The following is a 13,147-nucleotide window of genomic DNA, read 5'->3' on the forward strand; positions in this document are numbered from 1 at the left end:
GTAGTAACAAAAGAATTTGCCGCGGCACTTTAATCAAATTTCCTAATGTAGTGAAGATATTTATGGCCTCGCGTGGCAAAAAAAAAAATAATAAAAAATATTATTCAACTAAAACTATAAACCTCATACTCCACCCACCTATCGGCCTTCGACTTGCCTAGCATGTATGTATGTATTTATATAGCGTTCTAACTATGTAATGCGATGTGTAGTGGTGGGTAAAAAAGAAATAAATTATTAAAAAATATTTGTTACAATTGGCACCATAAAATTTTCCTTTTCCTAGGGCACATAAATTTTCTATTTTCTATTTATTATTTCCTTTTTATTTTCTTACCTAAGCAATATTGCAGGCCATATTTTTATTATTGCAATGTAATTTGTTCAGGGTATGTTTTAGTCCCGCTTCATTATAACTGTTTTATAGTTTCCATAGCAAAGCTATGACGCTGCCATCTGCACGTACTCATGGGCATACATGTAATTTTATAAGGTCATATTCTTTCTCCCTCTCCAGGTGTACGCCATAATATATAATATAATATTGGGTTGAGGAATAAATTCGTAGCGTTTTTACCGAAGACTTTTATTTAAACAAAAAACAATAATTATATCAATAAGTTAATCTACTATATATTCGCCCTTGCTGTTTACAACCTCTTTCCATCTCTCGACCAATTTATTGATGCCGTTTCACAAAGAAGTTGTTGAGCCAGTTTCTGAGGACCTCTTTGTTATCCAACGCCTTTTATATGGTTTGACAGGGGGCGGAAAAGATGGTAATCAGTCGGTGCAAGGTCCAGAGAATACGGCGGGTGCTCAAGGACCTCCCATTCGAGCTCTTGGAGTGTGGCTTTGACAACTTGTGCAACATGGGGCCTGGTGTTGTCGTAAAGGAATATGGTTTAACCATGTCGATCAGGTATTTTCTGTCGAATAGCCTCATTCACGTGGTGTAACTGGACAATATAGAGCTCCTTGTTGACCATGGCATTCTTTTGAGCATTTCCCAGTGCACCATGTCCTCCCAGCCCGACCAAACACATATCATTGGATGAAGATCCGACTTGACTCTCGGCTTTGGCGCATCTCCTGGAGCCATCCACTCCTTCCATTGCTTGATATTGATGTCATCTCTCGTGACGATTCGCTACAAAACGCGCGGCGTGTTCTTCAATGGCGGACGAGATGCTGAGAAGGAATTTGAAGGCGACACGGGCTCCCACTTTTTAGGTAAATCCTATTGAATGAAGGTGATCGAGAATCGTTTTATGATCGCAGTTCATTTTTTTGCCAATTCACGACGGGTTTGAGGACCGTTCTCGTTCAAAAGTGATTTGAAACGTTCTTCATCGAATTCAGAAGATCTTCCGCTTTGGGACGTGTCATCGACGTCAAAGTCACGATTTTTGAACTTCGCAAACCATTTCCGTGCTGTAGACTCGCCTATCACCCCCTCTCCATACACGTCGCAAATGTCCCGGCTACCGCGGCAGCTTTTTGAAATCGATGAAAAGCAAAGAAGAGCCGGTGTCGAAAATGTTGATTTTCCTCAAAATTAATAAAAAATTAAATAACTCAAAAATACATACATAGTTTTGTAGAGCAGAAGGAGTTCTATCGAATAACAAATCATCGTTGTAAAATAAAAGAAAATATAAAAGCGCTATGAACTTATGCCCCAACATAATAATTCCATTATGCCTCGCTCATTGAAGCGCTCATTTATTGGAAAAATACTGGGACAGTCGATTTTTCAAATCCCAATCACTTGTACCCCAGGTGGATGCATCCCAGGAGTCTATAAAAAATCTTATCGCATACATTGATTCCGGATTAAGACTCAGGGAACATCTTACAGTTGTTAGTGTGAAGGCGACAAAGGTTAACGACGCGCTTATAGGTACATATGCTACCGAACATAGGATCCACATTGTGCCAAGAGAAAAATTCTTTCCACAGCGACGCACACTATAATGCTGTACGCGCCGCCAATCCAGGCTGGAACAGAAAATTGTCATTTTAAAGAAGTGCGGCAGGTCTGTAGAAGAAGTGCGTTGAAGGTCGCATGTGTCTATGGGAGGGAACGAAGCATTCTGCGACAAAGCTAGCAAAATGCCTACAAATATCCGAGCAAATGAACAAAAGAGGTTGTACTGCTCGCAAGGTTTGAAGCCGACAGAGGAACTCAAACAAGCAGAACGTTCCACTTCGATAGCGGAATGGCTATCAAAATGGGACCAGTCACCAAAAGGTCGGTGGTAGCACAGGTTCATTAACGTTCGGATTAGCGAGTGAATCTGTCGAAAACAAGGAGACTTTGATTTTCTCCTGATGCAGCTTTTAAACGAACACGGATGCTTCCAGAAGTATCTGCATCGGCTAGACTTGGCTGGTAGTCCTTTTATTGCAGCAGGTTCGCTAAGTAACGCGACGATCTAGCAACCTAGGTCGATCATGTTTCAAACGCCCAATAATCTAGTCACACAAATGTTCGAGGCCGGATGGAAAGTGGAGTGCGGTACAAACTTTTGCAACACGAACTTCGCAACATTGACTGGAGGCGAAGGAATGATGTAAGATGAACTCAGCAGCAAGAACAACTGCCGTAATGATGAAATACAAATACCAAATACACAGCAAACCCTTAACGGCGGGTAATACAGGGTTTGAATTAAAAGTAATGAGCCTTATTTTTTAAAGCAGTTTTATTGAACCTTTTGGCTTATAAAGGGGTTTTCAATAAGGGCGGGTAGATGTTGAAATGGAATAAAATGGCGTTTTCTGTATGGCACGTAGCGCCGTCCTGCTGGAACCACATGTCGTCTAGGTCTATATGGTTCAATATGGGCCATAAGAAATTGGAAGGGCCACCATGTCTACCGAAAAATGGGCGCAATGCGCGCAACGTTTGCGTTAATGAACACCCATTTTGATAATAAAGTTTTATCATTTCAACGTGCTGTTCAATCGTGTAACTTGCCATGATGATTTGGCATAAACAACTGAATAATAAACAAAAGATTTGACAGATGTCACCAAAACAAAATGGCTGCCACAGGGCGCCAAAATCGACCCGCCCCAATTGAAAAACCCTTTTGAACCAATATTCTTCAAAATAGGACTCTTAAGCGTCAATACACCGCTGGTAGCGGTCCTTCCACTGCAGGAAACATTTTTTAAACTCATCCGCCGGAATCGCGTTCAATTCGGCTGTCACAGTTTTTTGGATCGCCTCGATGGAGTCGAAACGCCTCCCATTCAGCTTTCTTTTCAGGCGCGAGAACAAGAAGAAGTCCGGAGGGGACAGGTCTGGGCTGTAGGGAGGGTGAGGAAGCACCGGAATCGCCATCTTGGTCAATGCAGAGGTGCAAGGGAAGGCGGTGTGCGCCGGCGCATTGTCGTGATGAAGGGTCCAATTGTTGACGTGGTCGGGCCGAATCCGGGCGACGCGGTTTTTTAGCCGAAGGAGCACTTCTTTGTAAAACGCCGCGTTTACCGTGCTTCCTGGAGGTACAAACTGTTTAGCTTTACGCAAACTTTGATCGAGTAACGTTGCTCCAACGGTCGCTGCATTTTCGCCACTGCAAAATCCTAACACACTTTTAAAACAGCTTTCACGCGCGGAGCGATGTTGACTGCACGGCTGGAAGGGGAAGGTCCAACGATCCTTTTCCCCCACCAGCCGATTCGGTTGATCGCTTGGCAGACGCTCCGCGTGGGTAGGCTCATTACTTTTCAATCAAACCCTGTAGACGAAAAGCGGGTTTAAAATTTTTTCGATAGTTAGATTATTCATTAGGTTAGGTTGACCTGGCTGGCTAAAAACCATCACATAGACCTATTGGTTCTTAGTGGTACCAGATGGAGCTTGACCCTTACGTTTCCTTGTAGTAGGCTTCTTGTAATTAGGCTGTGTCTTTTACGAATCTAAGTAAGCTCTGAAGCTCTAACCCCGAGAGACATTCTAACCTCTCATATTGTAGAGCTCTTAAACATTTCATGTGGGTTCTAGCTAATGCAGGGCAACAACAAAGAAGGTGTTCAAGAGTTTAGATTATTCGTCAACAAAAATATTATTTCGTAAAGGGCTAATTTGAAAGGCTACTTTGAGAATAAAATATTTTGTATTTTTCTTTATTTCTCTCATTTTTTTGCACGTAAAATAGATCAACAAAACGAGCCTGGTAGATGAATTTACAACAGAACCCACCGCAGCGACCAGAGGTCCGCTTAACCTTCTTATGTTTGCATATTTTGCATAAGGTTTTGAGCCCGTGCACTTCCGAATGGTAGTCACGCAAAAACCCATTCAGGTACGGCGGCCTCTGTTTAGTCTTTAGTGGGTATAAATTAATGATTGTGCCCCTAGTCGTGAGGTTTTGTAATCAAAGAAACAGATAAATAAATTCATCCTAATTAATAATCACTTCAATGGGTTACTTAATTCTTTACCTATGAATGACTCTATAAATTTCTTTACCAAAGTCTGAACTCTGTAACCACAGCTAGGTTAAATCTGCACTCATCTCACTAATTGAATTGATTTATTTCTCATTTATTATTTTCATTTTCTTCTCATTGTAGTTGTTATGCATAAGGATAAGGAGGAAAATGGCATGTTGCCACACATACACACACACGCACATGACGGCTATCGAACGCGCGAATTGGGCGCTTTCGAACATGGCCTACTCGACGGTGATATGTTCCTGCAGGTGAGTAAAGAAAAATTACTATGCATTTACATGTATGTTTGTATGTTTGTACTTGTGTATGTATGTAATATTATTAGTCACGTGTCACATACATACGCTCAGCTTTGATCCGTGTTGTCTGGAGCACTAATTATGTTATAAATGCATTATTAATTACGCGTTTGCCGCAAATGATTGGGCAGTGCAGAGGGGGCGTGTAAGCGTCTAGTAAGTTGAATAAACTACTTACATTCATATATAAGAACAGATAGATTACATAAAACCAATTTGTTTCTATTAATAAGAATCTATGCCTGAAAATGTGGTCAAATTAAGTTTTTGAGAAATTAGACACGACGTCAAAATCATAACTGCCTTTTGATTCACTTTTTGTTGATTTTTAATAATCGCATGCAGTTCTTGTGAGAGCGTTCTTGTGAAATTAAGTTTTTCAAGGAATTTAGTTGTATAACTGTAACTTCGTTTTAGCAGACATTGTCGATAATTGTCAACTAAAAGGCCAAAAAGCCTCACTATGAGATACAGTAATGGGCTAAAACGTCTGACAAAAAACTTACATCTAAAGTTTTATTTTATACACCCGAGTATTTCATTTAGTTGAGATTAATACCTACGGTAGGTAGGTAGGGTGGTTGTCGCAAAGACACACTTAGACTTTCGTAGATCCATTGTGACACCACTGTAACTTTTCCTTACTATATGGGTTCCTTTTCAAACCATCCGGTAGCTTTAATAAACGAGCAAAGCTTCGTTAGTTTTAGATGCGCTATGTCCGCTACATCAGTTAAAAATGCCGTATCAAGAGTGCGGAGCCTCTTTATAGCTAAGCTTTCACACTCACATAAAAGGTGTCTGACTGTTTCCTCTTCTTCTGCGGTAAGACAGCTTCTACAGAAATCGAAGTACGGGAGTCCTAACCTTCTAGCGTGGCTGCCTATTAAAGAATGACTAGTTAAGGGGGAAGCCTGGTTTATAAGGTCAAAAAAATCAATTTTTTTTTCGTTTTAAGCGATTCCTAATATATTTCAGAATATTCACACAAAGTTACAGAGCCTAATTCTCAATATTTATGATTTTTTTGAATTGGCGTACATGAATGAAAAAAATCGAATGAACCTTTTGAAATGAATCATAGCTTGTTCCCTTCAGTATTAAAACCTCTTCTATTTGAACTAACAAAATAGATAAAAAAAAATGTTTCTAGATTTTTATACCAAGTTGAAGTGAATTTTATAGAAAGGCATTTTTTTCTTTACAACCTCCAAAAAGTTGCAATTTTGGAAATTCTCTCAGTTTTCTTAGTTCATCTAGCATAAAAAATCATGATAATTAGAAATCCATTTGAATTTTTTGCTTTAGATAATAATTACGAGCTGTATCTTGTACGCCAATTGGAAACTCCAGCGTTGCAGCGCTCTACTAATTTCTATGTTAAACATTTTTTTCAACTTATTTTAACCAGTACAAAATTTTTTTATACTTTTTAAATGTTCATTAAAAGATAGAAAAAACTTTGCAGTGCTAAATTAATTTTTTCCTTAAAACAAAAATCGCAAAGAGATGCAATTTTTAGACCTCATAAACCAGGCTCACCCCTTAATACCCCTATCATGTTACTTATAGCTTGTCTGATAAATCTTAACAAACTTTTTCGTCGACTGCTGTTCCATATCGGCCATGTCTGTCTGCTTAGTTCGCATGTTGTGAGGTTTTGCCAACTTGTATTTACCTTGTTGATGATTTCTCTATCTATAAGTAGTTTACAAGGGGCTATAGGCAGAGGTTTCAGCGTCTTATCCACTTGGAGATCGAACGTTGTACCGATTCGAGCAAGTTCATCTGCCTTGCAGTTCCCTGCTATATTCCTGTGCCCTGGCACCCAAATACGAGTAAGGTGTACTTTGTGGTATTTAGATACGTCATTTAGAAGTTTAAAACATTTTATGACTGTTTCTGACGAGTGTGTTTTAGATTCTAGCGCTTTTATTGCAGCTTCACTGTCCGAGTATATGAAGACTTTATTTGTGAATAATACTCTCGTTTTTATTACTGTAAGTCCCTCTCGTATGGCAGTGACTTCCGCCTGAAATACACTGCAATGATCTGGTAGGTGAAATGATTGGCTAACTCCGAGTTTATCGGAGGATTTATCAAGTTGATATCCTTGGTCTTACAGATATCCATTGTACAAGCAATGCAGGGGAATTTTTCTAAAATTGAAGAGTGTCCGCTCTGGTTCGTTTCGAGTAGACCGATTTCTCTTAATCTGAGAGCTGCCTTGGCAGCTGTTTGCTTGCCGAATTGCTCTATTGGTAATAGTTTAAGCATACTATTTTTAATAACTTATACTTCATATCTAATTTTTCGAAGCAATTCTGACTCCCATAGGTCGAACCCTGCGTTGATTTTGATATACTCAACCAACGCCATTATTTTGCTCAAGAATTTCTCACCCTCCAAAAATTGTGTCACACAGTGTAAAGGGTGTATGTACACACCATTGTTTCTCAGCATTTTTCGTTTAAAGTATTGTATCTACTCACTTATTGCACGCCGATGTGCAACAACAAGTTCCTCTTTTTACTGATTATTTCATTCGACTACATCTGTACTTCTCAGTCGACTTATGATATATAAACTGTCTATTATAAGAATTTTTTACACATATTGTTGGAGAAATACAAAAATACGTTTACCTTCCACTTCAATTAAGCAATTGGCATAGATCTTCTAGTTATTAAACGAGCCGCATATATATGTCCCTTGTAGAAATATTGTTTAAGGTGATGGTACAAAAGATTGAACGACTTCAATCGATTCATGAGACTTTCTTTTCTGCACAAAATGTAGTTTCGCCAAAAAATAATGGGCGCAGTGTGCCAAGCCATATTACAATGGTGAATGGTGCAAGAGAATAATTTGTTTTTTTTTTGGCAGAAAATCACTAACAACTTTTGACTATTGAGATGGCGCATTACCGTACAGTTGGCCATGTTTATTGATTAGGGCGATACGTAGGGGCTATAGGTGATATGATTTAAGCTATGGAAACTCCAGGATCGTCTTAAACTGCAAGCTCATCTTCGCAGTTACTGGCCAAGGTACAACCACATCCTCAAGTGAGTAATGAGCGGAGTGCCGTGTCTGGAAGCGGTGCTCAATTGACTTTTCCACGGATGGCTCGTTGTTCGACGATGCGGTTGGTAGAGTAGTCTTCTGCAAGGAGCTCCTCATTAAGCTTGATTATAGGCTATCAAGTCATTGTAATATGTGCAAAGGAAAGGTAGCTGCTATCAAAGAAGTAGTCGATTGACTGCTCGGACTGCTATTCCGATAGCCTAGTGACAATCAGTTACCTTTTCTTGCTAGTGCTGCGCTCAAATCTAAAAAACAGCACTAATACAAACGAGGGCTATGGCCGTACTGATTTTCTTGGCGAGGCTACAGTTACTGCATTCGACAGAGAAAGCTTCATGTTAAACAGTTTGATAATAGCTAGCATTGTCACATGAGTACCGTTTTTTTTAACCTTAAGCCCCGTAATTTTATGGCCACATCTGCGATTCCTGCGCCACGCTACGCTACGTGCATAATTTACTTCTTCTTTTTCTTCTTCTTGTTTGGCGCGATAACCGCTTACGCGATTTTGGCCGAATTTAACAAAGCGCGTCAGTCGTTTCTTTCTCGAGCTAACCGGCGTCAGTTGGACGAAGTGAAGCCAAGTCCTTCTCCACCTGATCTTTCCAACGCTGAGGAGACCTTTCTCTTCCTCTGCTACCACCAGCTAGTGCCACACATTCAAAGACGGAGCGCTCGTATTCATTCGGACGGCATGGCCCAGCGAACGAAGTCGCTGGATCTTTATTCGTTGCGCTATGTCTATGTCGTCGTAAATCTCATACAGCTCGTTGTTCCGTCGCCTGCGATACTCGCCGTTGCCAACGTTCAAAGGTTTAAAAATCTTACGCTGAATCTTTCTCTCCAACACTTCAAGACGCCTCATCGGATGTTGTCATCGTCCAAACTTATGCGCCATACGAGAGGACGGTTATGATTAGAGCCTTTTAGAGTGTTAGTTTTGTTCGTCGAGAGAGGACTGTACTGCTCAGTTGCCTACTTAGTCCAAAGTAGCACTTGTTGGCAAGAGAGATTCTCCACTGATTCTCAGGGCTGACATTGTTATCAGTGTTAACGCTGGTTCCTAGATAAACGAAGCCTCGTACAACCTCGAAATCGTAACCACAGTGTCGTGGGTGCCGTTACGCGAGTGCCCCGACTGTTTGTTTCATGACGGGAGGTACTTCGTTTTGTCCTCGTTGACCATCAGACCCATTCGCTTTGCTTCTTTATCCAGTATGGAAAAGGCAGATGTAACACCGCGGTTATTAAGGCCGATGATGTCAATAATATCGCTTTCAACATCATCGGCATACGCCAACAATTGTACGCTCTTTTGAAAAATTGTGCTTGAACGATTAAGTTCTGCGACTCGCACAATCTTTACCAACATCATGTTAAAGAAGTTATACGACTGCGCGTCATCCTGTGTGAAATCTCGTTTCGTATCAAACGGCTCGGAGGGGTCCTTTCCAATTCTGTTGGCGTTGCTGGTATTGAGCAACGTCATCTTGCATAGCCGTATTGGTTTTGCGGGGATATCAAATTTAGACATGGCGGCATATAAGCAACTCGTTTTCGTGCTGCTGAAAGCAGCTTTAAAATGGACAAAAGACTCGTGTGTTTCGATTCTCCTTTCAAGAGCCTTTTCCCATACTTGGTGTATTGAGTATAACATACTCTATAAACTTGAACTAAATCAGTTCAGTATCCTTTGAGAATGCAGAAAATACAGGGAATACACATTGACTCAAGAACGCAAGAAAGAACTCTATATCCAATACCAAATATCCAGTATCCTATTACAAAAAAAAAAAAACAAATCTTTAAAACATAGCATTCAAGCAACTAATATGAAAGAGGTTTATGTTATTCTGCCGGCAATACCAGTTAACCAAAATCAGTTTTGATATCAGCGCTAAGCAATATTTATTTTATTTATGTTCAAAGGAAAAACTCGAGATTATTTTAGGAATATATTTACCTACATACATACGTGTATGCACATACGTACATATTTCATCAGCGTGTCATAACATTGCACCTGAGTGCTATTGCACACTTCAAAATTTATAAACAATTCAATTTCTCAAGTACATAATTCATTCGCAAATATTCTCCGGGAATCGCTAAAAAGGACTTGCGTGTTTGCGAATAATTGCGCGAGCAATTTTCAATTTCAATTCAGCTGTGCAGGCACTCAAAGTGCAAGTACCCAGCGCCTGTGGTATAACCGTTAAACACCCGACCAGCCAACCAGCCAACAAAGCGGCTGAAGGTAACAAAAAATAAATGGCAGAGTTGCATAGAATGCTACAACAACATACATACATAAACACATACATACATGAGTGTTATTGTATTTGGAAAGGTTGTCACATTGCGCTTGTCCACTTGTCAAAAGTACGCGCTTGTCCGTCCGGTCGACGTACGAATTACGCGCGCTTTCATGCGGGATTTTCGTGCACCATCATGTATGTTGTTGGTTTCTTTTGCTGCAGGATTTACATGCAATTATATTTTTAGTTGTTGTTGTTGTTGCTGTTTTTACTATTATAGTGCAATTGCATTTCAATGTCAAGTCCTCGATTTTTGCTCGGCCACAAGAGGCTTCTCTTTAAGGGAGCTGGGAGGAAAAAAATGCAAAATATTTTCTAAAAGCAATATTTGCAATTGCAAAAACAATATTTAGCTACTGACATACGCAGAGGGTGTCTGACAACCCTTAAATGGCTTTAATTTTTTGTTGTTGTTTCAAACTGGAGTGCACACGAAAACTGGCGAAAGCTACACAGGTGTTTGTATTCTGGTAGTATAAACACATACACAGACACATACACACATACAAGCGAAACGAAACAGCGGAAATACACCTGCCTTAATGCATGCATACACATACATACACACATATGGCTTTGTAGATACAGCCCACCGGCATACTCCACTTAACCCTTTCTTCTCTGCTGGTAATAGCCTACTTTTCCACCTGCTGCCTTTCCCCTCCCCACAAACTCTCAAATATGCTTGCATTTCTAAGTATTTGGCCAGTGTTGCATTTTCCATGCATTTCGCACCTCATTTTTCTTCAACAATACAAGCTGCAATTTGTTCGTGCAAACTCTGCCCATACGCCTTTGTATGTTTGGGTGTGCTGTACGTGTTAGGCAGCGCACCAGATAATAACGGCTTTTTGGCACACAATTTCTGAATTATTAGTGCGCGGCAGTAAACAAACAAATTCGTATGGACTGCAAATGCATTGCAGGCACACACACGCCAACACAAACATACGTGCTTGAGGGATTTGTATATACACATACACACACACATGTACGCATGCTTACATTGCACATTGAGCAAAGAACTTTCGTTGCATTCAGTACATTTGTTTGCGCGCAAAAAACAAAAAACGAAACGCTCGCATTGGCAGGCTCCTGGTGGGTTAAGTAAGTAGGCAGGTTTGTTTGTTAAACTGACGGCAATGACTGACAAGTCTCTATGCGCGCAATGTGCATAAAAATTAACTGCAACAACAACAACAATATCTGCATTAGTCCAGTTGCAATTGAAAAGCGGCAAAAATTGAATGACACGTGCTTAGCTACTTTTCCTCACTGTGCATAATTGTGAATACCTACATAGTTAAAGTACCCAGCGAGAAATGGTGTGGGATTAAAATTTTATTGTTCAGTGCCAAGCTAGCAAATTAAGTCCGAAAAAAAAAATCAAATGGAAGCGCAGTCTTCCTACTTTTATATGACACAGGATTGGCAAATAAGTAAAAATATTAGTTTGGGGAAAAATAAATACACTACTTTATCGGTGAATACTCGTTGTCAAGGTGGTATTTCACTCTAAACAAACCGTTTGCTGTTTTCTTATTTGTTGCATTCAGTTGTAAGTTACAGGGTGTTAACAATGGAAGTCAACAAAAAAAAAAAATCCGGTACATTTTACAGTTTTTCTTTGATAAAGGCGAAAACCCAAGCCAGGCCAACAAAGCGGCTGAATAATGTTTATTGTCCCGATACTGTAACCGCTAATTATGAGCAATTTGGTTTCGTCCATTCCGTTCAGGCATTTTGATCTAAAAGAAAATGTCGATAATGTCGATAAAACCACAGAAAGAATCGAAGTTGACCGACATGTTGGTAGTCGTAGCATGGCCGAGGTGCTAAAAATCGACCACAAAACAGTTTTACGCTGCTTGCGCAAAGCTGAACTCAAAAATAGGCCTGGTGTTTCAGTGCCATACGAATTAACATAAAAAAATATGATGAATCGAATTTTCATCGACGAAACCCTGACCAAACGGAATGAAATCGACACATTTCTTAAACGGATGGTGACTGGGGATGAAAAAAGAGTCACATATGATAATGACAATGTGCAAAAACGATCGTAGTCAAAGTGTGATGAAGCAGCTCAAACGGGGACCAAACCAGAACTAACGGCCTCGAAGGTTCTACTGTGTATTTGGTGGGCCTTGAAAGGAATTTTTATTACGAGCTGCTTCCGTATGGCGAAGCATTAAATTCAGATCTCTACTGTCAACAACAGAACCGTTTGAAGCTAGCGATTGACCAGAAACAGCCAGTGTTGGCCAACAAAAGTGGTGTTTGATTCCATTGGTACAACGCAAGGCCACGCACTTTTGTAGTGACGCGCCAAAAACTCCGAGCGCCGGGTTGGGAAGTTTTAATGCATTCACTATATAGCCCGGACCTGGCACAAACCGATTTTCTCTCATTGGAAAACTTTCTGAAATTTAAGAAAGTGGCATCAAGAGAAGATTGTGAGAATCGATTACTAAAGTTTTTCGCCAATAAGGACCAAGACTTCTATGAGAGTGGCATTATGAAGCTACCTTTAATATGGCACAAATCATAAAACAAAACGGCGCATAGTCGACCCAATAGAGATTTGTATTGTAGGCAAAAGTAAGGAATTTATTTGGCATTCTTACTGTTGCGCAGTGTTTTCACGGCGTGAATTTTCCGGTGCGATACAAATGAAATTTCGCGCATATTTCACGGCAACGCAATTTGTATGAATTTTGGCAGCCCTTGCACGTGAGACGCAAACTTAGTACTCTGCTTAAGAGAGGGGTCTAGGGTTTGAGCATTTTTTTAATGAATTTTTGAGACTTTGCTTTAGAGATATGAATAGCGAAAATGTATTTAAACTTTTTGTACATTATAAAGCATCATTTCAACAATATTGTACTAAATTTTTGTAAGAAAATATCGGGAAATAAGCCGATGAGGTAACTTTTCCGAAAACGCCTTTTCCAAAAGGTGATTTGCGGTGAC

At 40.0% G+C, this 13,147-nt stretch overlaps 1 protein-coding gene across 1 annotated transcript in view; it reads left to right on the forward strand.

The window, feature by feature from the left end:
- The window catches only part of LOC129235913 (uncharacterized), a 202,275-nt gene that overhangs the window by 139,201 nt on the left and 49,927 nt on the right, over positions 1-13,147 (forward strand). The window contains exon 3 of the mRNA XM_054869987.1: positions 4,588-4,718. Within this exon, the coding sequence (XP_054725962.1) occupies positions 4,588-4,718 (131 nt within the window). The remainder of the gene's footprint in view (positions 1-4,587; positions 4,719-13,147) is intronic.

The sequence above is a fragment of the Anastrepha obliqua genome, chromosome 1, assembly GCF_027943255.1.
Source record: "Anastrepha obliqua isolate idAnaObli1 chromosome 1, idAnaObli1_1.0, whole genome shotgun sequence".
NCBI classification, from domain to species: Eukaryota; Metazoa; Arthropoda; class Insecta; order Diptera; family Tephritidae; genus Anastrepha; species Anastrepha obliqua.